This window comes from Salvelinus fontinalis, chromosome 17, assembly GCF_029448725.1.
Source record: "Salvelinus fontinalis isolate EN_2023a chromosome 17, ASM2944872v1, whole genome shotgun sequence".
NCBI lineage: Eukaryota > Metazoa > Chordata > Actinopteri > Salmoniformes > Salmonidae > Salvelinus > Salvelinus fontinalis.
This window is the reverse complement of record NC_074681.1, coordinates 8,212,021-8,222,020: the sequence shown is the minus strand read 5'-3', so window position 1 is coordinate 8,222,020 and position 10,000 is coordinate 8,212,021. Positions and strand designations below refer to the sequence as shown.

At 42.7% G+C, this 10,000-nt stretch overlaps 2 protein-coding genes across 2 annotated transcripts in view; both read right to left on the bottom strand.

The window, feature by feature from the left end:
* The window catches only part of LOC129813669 (loricrin-like), a 7,441-nt gene extending 270 nt beyond the window's left edge, over positions 1-7,171 (bottom strand). The window contains exons 1-2 of the mRNA XM_055866065.1: positions 5,841-7,171; positions 1-5,179 (exon numbers count right to left, since the gene is read on the bottom strand). The exon at positions 1-5,179 is cut by the window's left edge and continues 270 nt beyond it. Coding sequence (XP_055722040.1) covers positions 4,710-5,179; positions 5,841-6,405 — 1,035 coding nt within the window. The 5' untranslated portion in view covers positions 6,406-7,171 and the 3' untranslated portion in view covers positions 1-4,709. The remainder of the gene's footprint in view (positions 5,180-5,840) is intronic.
* LOC129813668 (kinesin-associated protein 3-like) overlaps positions 1-10,000 on the bottom strand; it is a 77,135-nt gene that overhangs the window by 33,665 nt on the left and 33,470 nt on the right. The window lies entirely within an intron of this gene.

Here is a 10,000-nt window from a genome sequence, read left to right as displayed (position 1 = left end):
AGATACACTGAGTTAGCACGTTAGCAATAGATACACTGAGTTAGCACGTTAGCAATAGATACACTGAGTTAGCACGTTATCAATAGATACACTGAGTTAGCACGTTATCAATAGATACACTAAGTTAGCACGTTAGCAATAGATACACTAAGTTAGCACGTTAGCAATAGATACACTGAGTTAGCACGTTAGCAATAGATACACTGAGTTAGCACGTTATCAATAGATACACTAAGTTAGCACGTTAGCAATAGATACACTGAGTTAGCACGTTATCAATAGATACACTGAGTTAGCACGTTAGCAATAGATACACTGAGTTAGCACGTTATCAATAGATACACTAAGTTAGCACGTTAGCAATAGATACACTGAGTTAGCACGTTATCAATAGATACACTGAGTTAGCACGTTAGCAATAGATACACTGAGTTAGCACGTTATCAATAGATACACTAAGTTAGCACGTTAGCAATAGATACACTGAACAAAAATATAAACACAACATGTAAAGTGTTGATCCATGAGCTGAAATAAAAGACACCGGACATTTCTATCTAATTTTGTGCACAAATTTGTTTACATCCCTGTTAGTGAGGATTTCTCCTTTGCCAAGATAATCCATACACCTGTGGCATATCAAGAAGCTGATTAAACAGCATGGTCATTACACAGGTGCACCTTGTGCTGGGGGACAAGAAAAGGCCAATTAAAAATGTGCAGTTTGTCTTTAGTTTTGAGGGAGCGTGCAATTGGCCTGCTGACTGCAGGAATGTCCACCAGAGCTGTTGCCAGATAATTTAATGTTCATTTCTCTACCATAAGCCGCCTCCAACGTCATTTTAGAGAATTTGGCAGTACGTCCAACGGGCCGCAGACCACGTGTATGGCGTCGTGTGGGCGAGCGATTTGCTGATGTCAACGTTGTGAACAGAGTGCCCCATGGTGGCGGTGGGGTTATGGTATGGGGAGGCATAAACTAAGAACAACAAACACAATTGCATTTTATCAATGGCCATTTGAATGCACAGAGATACCGCAATGAGATCCTGAGGTCCATCGTTGTGCCATTCATCCACCGCCATCACCTCATGTTTCAGCATGATAATACACAGCCCCATGTCGCAAGGATCTGCACACAACTCCTGGAAGCTGAACATGTCTCAGTTCTTTCAGACATGTCACCTGTTGAGCATGTTTGGGATGCTCTGGATCGACGTGTACGACAGCGTGTTCCAGTTCCCGCCAATATCCAGCGACTTCACACAGCCGTTGAAGAGGAGTGGGACAACATTCCACAGGCCACAATCAACAGCCTGATCAACTCTATGTGAAGGAGATGTGTCGTGCTGCCTGAGGCAAATGGTGGTCAGATACTGACTGGTTTTCATGAGGGACATGGTGGTCAGATACTGACTGGTTTTCATGAGGTAAATGGTGGTCACACCAGATACTGACTGGTTTTCATGAGGTAAATGGTGGTCAGATACTGACTGGTTTTCATGAGGTAAATGGTGGTCAGATACTGACTGGTTTTCATGAGGTAAATGGTGGTCAGATACTGACTGGTTTTCATGAGGTAAATGGTGGTCAGATACTGACTGGTTTTCATGAGGTAAATGGTGGTCAGATACTGACTGGTTTTCATGAGGTAAATGGTGGTCAGATACTGACTGGTTTTCATGAGGTAAATGGTGGTCAGATACTGACTGGTTTTCATGAGGTAAATGGTGGTCAGATACTGACTGGTTTTCATGAGGTAAATGGTGGTCAGATACTGACTGGTTTTCATGAGGTAAATGGTGGTCAGATACTGACTGGTTTTCATTAGGTAAATGGTGGTCAGATACTGACTGGTTTTCATGAGGTAAATGGTGGTCAGATACTGACTGGTTTTCATGAGGTAAATGGTGGTCAGATACTGACTGGTTTTCATGAGGTAAATGGTGGTCAGACCAGATACTGACTGGTTTTCATGAGGTCAATGGTGGCCAGATACTGACTGGTTTTAATGAGGTAAATGGTGGTCAGACCAGATACTGACTGGTTTTCATGAGGCAGATGGTGGTCAGATACTGACTGGTTTTCATGAGGTAAATGGTGGCCAGATACTGACTGGTTTTCATGAGGTAAATGGTGGTCAGATACTGACTGGTTTTCATGAGGTAAATGGTGGCCAGATACTGACTGGTTTTCATGAGGTAAATGGTGGTCAGATACTGACTGGTTTTCATGAGGTAAATGGTGGCCAGATACTGACTGGTTTTCATGAGGTAAATGGTGGTCAGATACTGACTGGTTTTCATGAGGTAAATGGTGGTCAGATACTGACTGGTTTTCATGAGGTAAATGGTGGTCAGATACTGACTTTTTACATTTATTTTATTTCACCTTTTATTTAACCAGGTAGGCCAGTTGAGAAAAAGTTCTCATTTACAACTGCGACCTGACCAAGATAAAGCAAAGCAGTGCGACACAAACAACAACACAGAGTTACACATGAAATAAACAAACGTACAGTCAATAACACAATAGAAAAGTATATATACAGTGTGTGCAAATGGCGTGAGGTGGTAAGGCAATACATAGGCCATAGTAGCGAAGAAATTACAATTGATCAGATTAACACTGGAGTGATAGATGAGCAGATGATGATGTGCAAGTAGAACTACTGGTGTGCAAAAAAAGTAAATAAAAGAAAATGGAATATGCCCTAGTGCTTTATAGACAAACACGAGAGCATGTTGTTCTCGTCTCACGGACAGCGAAGTCCAACCCCACGTTTTGATATAAAACACAGCGGTGAGTTCTGTAGCTAGCACCCGTAATAAACTCAATGATAAGTAGCATCCGGCGATTTAAGTGTGGATGCCGTACCATGCATGTAGATAATATCACCATGATCTATAACAGACATAAAAGTAGCTTCCACAATTTGTCTTCTATTTGTAGAGGACAAGCAATGTCCTGTTTCTATAGAGGAAGCCTAGATTGATTTTTAGACGTTTACAAAGTTCATCAATATGCATTTTAAAATACATTTTATCATCCAACCATATCCCTAAGTATTTATATGCAGAGACCTGATTAATTCGAGAGCCATCTAAGCTCATAAATGTATTTTCAACTAACTTTTTAAACCTGTTAAAATCATAAAATGTTTTCTTTGCATTTAAAACAAGTTTCAGCTGTATAAAACACCCTTGTAATGTCTTAGAATCTGTCTCCAACTGTGATAATGCTTGATCAGCTGCAATAGAGTACATGACAAGTGTCATCAGCTTATAGATGATTTTTACATTTTACCTCATCACCGATATTGTTTATGTAGAGAGTGAACAGTAATGGACCAAGGATAGACCCTTGTGGGACCCCTTTAACCAACTCCAATGGCTCTGACTGGATGAGCAGCCTGACTTCTATCCTTTAGATAGTCATGAAACCCAACGACGGGCATCCGATCCCAGTCCTATTAACGACAGCTAACCCAAAAGTATCGCATGGTCTACAGTGTCAAATGCTTTAGATAAATCTATGAACAAGGCGGCACAGTACTTTCTATTATCTAGGGCATAAGTAATATCATTTACAACACGTACAGTGGCCGTAATAGTACTGTGTTTAGGTCTGAAGCCAGATTGATTGCTATAAAGAGTATTGTTAACAGTTAAAAATGACTGTAGTTGCCTATTCACCAATGACTCTAGAATTTTAGCCAAACAGGAGAACTTAGAGATGGGCCGATAATTATCCAATTCACTACCATCACCTCCCTTGAGGAATAACAAAAGCTGTTTTCCAAGATTGAGGAATATTTCCTACGACTAATGTTTGATTAAAGATATGCGTCACTGGACTAGCAATAATAGGTGCCGCACAGTTGAGTAAATATGGATTCAGATTGTCAGCACCTAACGATTTCTTAGAATCTATAGCAGATAGCGCAGTGTTACGAATCCCTTTGGCCCGACCGTCTAGGGGGGATGGTAATGGGACCCGTAACACGCAGATAAGACCTCATCTTCTGTGACTTTTTGGAAATTAAAAACCCAGCTTACTGTTTTCCACATCAGCTGAAGGCCGAGGGACTGAAACAATAGACCGGTCAGGATCATGTTGGACATTTTTTATTTTCAAAAAGAAAACCAGCAGAAATAAAGTGCTTTTTTAAAAACATCACAAAGTCCAATTCGGTCGCTGATGATCCCAGATTCCGATGTAATTTGCTTCGGACGTCGAGGAGTATCCTGGTTTAAGTGAGTTAACAGTTTTCCAGAATTTAGAGGGATCACCAGCAGACTCATAGCATCAAGAAAATACCTAGATCTGCCTTGTTTATTCCGCCGGTCCATCTATTTCTTAATTGCCTAAAAAGCAGCCAATCAGCTGTTTCGCCAGTTTCCTTCACCAAGGCCCATGCTTGATTCTTTTGCAGGAAAATGATTTTCAAATCACAGGAGAACCAAGGATTAGTTCGATTTTTTACCCCAAGTCGCTTTAACAGGGCGTGATAAAAGCCTTAACCCCCCTCTTCTACGCTGCTGCGACTCTCTGTTTATTGTCTATGCATAGTGACTTTAATAACTCTACCTACATCTACATATTACCTCAATTACCTCTGTACCGGTACCTCCTGTATATAGCCTCCACATTGACTCTGTACCGGTACCCCCTGTATATAGCCTCCACATTGACTCTGTACCGGTACCTCACTGTATATAGTCTCCACATTGACTCTGTACCGGTACCCCCTGTATATAGCCTCCACATTGACTCTGTACCGGTACCCCCTGTATATAGCCTCCACATTGACTCTGTACCGGTACCTCCTGTATATAGCCTCCACATTGACTCTGTACCGTTAACACCCTGTATATAGCCTCCACATTGACTCTGTACCGGTACCCCCTGTATATAGCCTCCACATTAACTGTACCGTAACACCATGTATATAGCCTCCACATTGACTCTGTACCATAACACCCTGTATATAGCCTCCACATTGACTCTGTACCGTAACACCCTGTATATAGCCTCCACATTGACTCTGTACCGTAACACCCTGTATATAGCCTCCACATTGACTCTGTACCGGTACCCCCTGTATATAGCCTCCACATTGACTCTGTACCGGTACCCCCTGTATATAGCCTCCACATTGACTCTGTACCGGTACCTCCTGTATATAGCCTCCACATTGACTCTGTACCGTTAACACCCTGTATATAGCCTCCACATTGACTCTGTACCGGTACCCCCTGTATATAGCCTCCACATTGACTCTGTACCGGTACCCCCTGTATATAGCCTCCACATTGACTCTGTACCGGTACCCCCTGTATATAGCCTCCACATTGACTCTGTACCGTAACACCCTGTATATAGCCTCCACATTGACTCTGTACCGTAACACCCTGTATATAGCCTCCACATTAACTGTACCGTAACACCCTGTATATAGCCACCACATTGACTCTGTACCGTAACACCCTGTATATAGCCTCCACATTGACTCTGTACCGTAACACCCTGTATATAGCCTCCACATTGACTCTGTACCGGTACCCCCTGTATATAGCCTCCACATGGACTCTGTACCGGTATCCCCTGTATATAGCCTCCACTTTGACTCTGTACCGTAACACCCTGTATATAGCCTCCACATTGACTCTGTACTGTAACACCCTGTATATAGCCTCCACATTGACTCTGTACCGGTGCCCCTTGTATATAGCCTCCACATTGACTCTGTACCGGTACCCCCTGTATATAGCCTCCACATTGACTCTGTACCGTAACACCCTGTATATAGCCTCCACATTGACTCTGTACCGTAACACCCTGTATATAGTCTCCACATTGACTCTGTACCGGTACCCCCTGTATATAGCCTCCACATTGACTCTGTACCGTAACACCCTGTATATAGCCTCCACATTGACTCTGTACCGGTACCCCCTGTATATAGCCTCCACATTGACTCTGTACCGTAACACCCTGTATATAGCCTCCACATTGACTCTGTACCGGTACCCCTGTATATAGCCTCCACATGGACTCAGTACCGTAACCCCCCTGTATATAGCCTCCACATTGACTCTGTACCGGTACTCCCTGTATATAGTCTCCACATTGACTCTGTACCGGTACCCCCTGTATATAGCCTCCACATTGACTCTGTACCGGTACCCCTGTATATAGTCTCCACATTGACTCTGTACCGGTACCCCCTGTATATAGCCTCCACATTGACTCTGTACCGTAATACCCTGTATATAGCCTCCACATTGACTCTGTACCGGTACCCCCTGTATATAGCCTCCACATGGACTCTGTACTGGTACCCCCTGTATATAGCCTCCACATTGACTCTGTACCGGTACCCCCTGTATATAGCCCCCACATTGACTCTGTACCGTAACACCCTGTTTATAGCCTCCACATTGACTCTGTACCGTAACACCCTGTATATAGCCTCCACATTGACTCTGTACCGGTACCCCCTGTATATAGCCTCCACATGGACTCTGTACCGGTATCCCCTGTATATAGCCTCCACTTTGACTCTGTACCGTAACACCCTGTATATAGCCTCCACATTGACTCTGTACCGTAACACCCTGTATATAGCCTCCACATGGACTCTGTACCGTAACACCCTGTATATAGCCTCCACATTGACTCTGTACCGGTACCCCCTGTATATAGCCTCCACATTGACTCTGTACCAGTACACCCTGTATATAGCCTCCACATTGACTCTGTACCGTAACACCCTGTATATAGTCTCTGCCTCGCCATTGTTATTTTACTGCTGCTCTTTAATTATTTGTTATTTTGGGGGGTATTTTTTCTTAAAACTGCATTGTTGGTTAAGGGCTTGTCAGTAAGCATTTCACTGTGAGGTCTACTACACCTGTTGTATTCAGCATTTCACTGTGAGGTCTACTACACCTGTTATATTCAGCATTTCACTGTGAGGTCTACTACACCTGTTGTATTCAGCATTTCACTGTGAGGTCTACTACACCTGTTGTATTCAGCATTTCACTGTGAGGTCTACTACACCTGTTGTATTCAGCATTTCACTGTAAGGTCTACTACACCTGTTGTATTCAGCATTTCACTGTGAGGTCTACTACACCTGCTGTATTCAGCATTTCACTGTAAGGTCTACTACACCTGTTCTATTCAGCATTTCACTGTGAGGTCTACTACACCTGTTGTATTCAGCATTTCACTGTGAGGTCTACTACACCTGTTGTATTCAGCATTTCACTGTGAGGTCTACTACACCTGTTGTATTCAGCATTTCACTGTGAGGTCTACTACACCTGTTGTATTCAGCATTTCACTGTAAGGTCTACTACACCTGTTGTATTCAGCATTTCACTGTGAGGTCTACTACACCTGTTGTATTCAGCATTTCACTGTAAGGTCTACTACACCTGTTGTATTCAGCATTTCACTGTAAGGTCTACTACACCTGTTGTATTCAGCATTTCACTGTGAGGTCCACTACACCTGTTGTATTCAGCATTTCACTGTGAGGTCTACTACACCTGTTGTATTCAGCATTTCACTGTGAGGTCTACTACACCTGTTGTATTCAGCATTTCACTGTGAGGTCTACTACACCTGTTGTATTCAGCATTTCACTGTGAGGTCTACTACACCTGTTGTATTCAGCATTTCACTGTGAGGTCTACTACACCTGTTGTATTCAGCATTTCACTGTAAGGTTTACTACACCTGTTGTATTCAGCATTTCACTGTGAGGTCTACTACACCTGTTGTATTCAGCATTTCACTGTGAGGTCTACTACACCTGTTGTATTCAGCATTTCACTGTGAGGTCTACTACACCTGTTGTATTCAGCATTTCACTGTGAGGTCTACTACACCTGTTGTATTCAGCATTTCACTGTGAGGTCTACTACACCTGTTGTATTCAGCATTTCACTGTAAGGTCTACTACACCTGTTGTATTCAGCATTTCACTGTAAGGTCTACTACACCTGTTGTATTCAGCATTTCACTGTGAGGTCTACTACACCTGTTGTATTCAGCATTTCACTGTGAGGTCTACTACACCTGTTGTATTCAGCATTTCACTGTGAGGTCTACTACACCTGTTGTATTCAGCATTTCACTGTGAGGTCTACTACACCTGTTGTATTCAGCATTTCACTGTGAGGTCTACTACACCTGTTGTATTCAGCATTTCACTGTGAGGTCTACTACACCTGTTGTATTCAGCATTTCACTGTGAGGTCTACTACACCTGTTGTATTCAGCATTTCACTGTGAGGTCTACTACACCTGTTGTATTCAGCATTTCACTGTAAGGTCTACTACACCTGTTGTATTCAGCATTTCACTGTAAGGTCTACTACACCTGTTGTATTCAGCATTTCACTGTGAGGTCCACTACACCTGTTGTATTCAGCATTTCACTGTAAGGTCTACTACACCTGTTGTATTCAGCATTTCACTGTGAGGTCTACTACACCTGTTGTATTCAGCATTTCACTGTGAGGTCTACTACACCTGTTGTATTCAGCATTTCACTGTGAGGTCTACTACACCTGTTGTATTCAGCATTTCACTGTGAGGTCTACTACACCTGTTGTATTCAGCATTTCACTGTGAGGTCTACTACACCTGTTGTATTCAGCATTTCACTGTGAGGTCTACTACACCTGTTGTATTCAGCATTTCACTGTGAGGTCTACTACACCTGTTGTATTCAGCATTTCACTGTAAGGTCTACTACACCTGTTGTATTCAGCATTTCACTGTAAGGTCTACAACACCTGTTGTATTCAGCATTTCACTGTGAGGTCTACTACACCTGTTGTATTCAGCATTTCACTGTGAGGTCTACTACACCTGTTGTATTCAGCATTTCACTGTGAGGTCTACTACACCTGTTGTATTCAGCATTTCACTGTAAGGTCTACTACACCTGTTGTATTCAGCATTTCACTGTGAGGTCCACTACACCTGTTGTATTCAGCATTTCACTGTAAGGTCTACTACACCTGTTGTATTCAGCATTTCACTGTGAGGTCTACTACACCTGTTGTATTCAGCATTTCACTGTGAGGTCTACTACACCTGTTGTATTCAGCATTTCACTGTGAGGTCTACTACACCTGTTGTATTCAGCATTTCACTGTGAGGTCTACTACACCTGTTGTATTCAGCATTTCACTGTAAGGTTTACTACACCTGTTGTATTCAGCATTTCACTGTGAGGTCTACTACACCTGTTGTATTCAGCATTTCACTGTGAGGTCTACTACACCTGTTGTATTCAGCATTTCACTGTGAGGTCTACTACACCTGTTGTATTCAGCATTTCACTGTGAGGTCTACTACACCTGTTGTATTCAGCATTTCACTGTGAGGTCTACTACACCTGTTGTATTCAGCATTTCACTGTGAGGTCTACTACACCTGTTGTATTCAGCATTTCACTGTGAGGTCTACTACACCTGTTGTATTCAGCATTTCACTGTGAGGTCTACTACACCTGTTGTATTCAGCATTTCACTGTGAGGTCTACTACACCTGTTGTATTCAGCATTTCACTGTAAGGTTTACTACACCTGTTGTATTCAGCATTTCACTGTGAGGTCTACTACACCTGTTGTATTCAGCATTTCACTGTGAGGTCTACTACACCTGTTGTATTCAGCATTTCACTGTGAGGTCTACTACACCTGTTGTATTCAGCATTTCACTGTGAGGTCTACTACACCTGTTGTATTCAGCATTTCACTGTGAGGTCTACTACACCTGTTGTATTCAGCATTTCACTGTGAGGTCTACTACACCTGTTGTATTCAGCATTTCACTGTGAGGTCTACTACACCTGTTGTATTCAGCATTTCACTGTGAGGTCTACTACACCTGTTGTATTCAGCATTTCACTGTGAGGTCTACTACACCTGTTGTATTCAGCATTTCACTGTGAGGTCTACTACACCTGTTG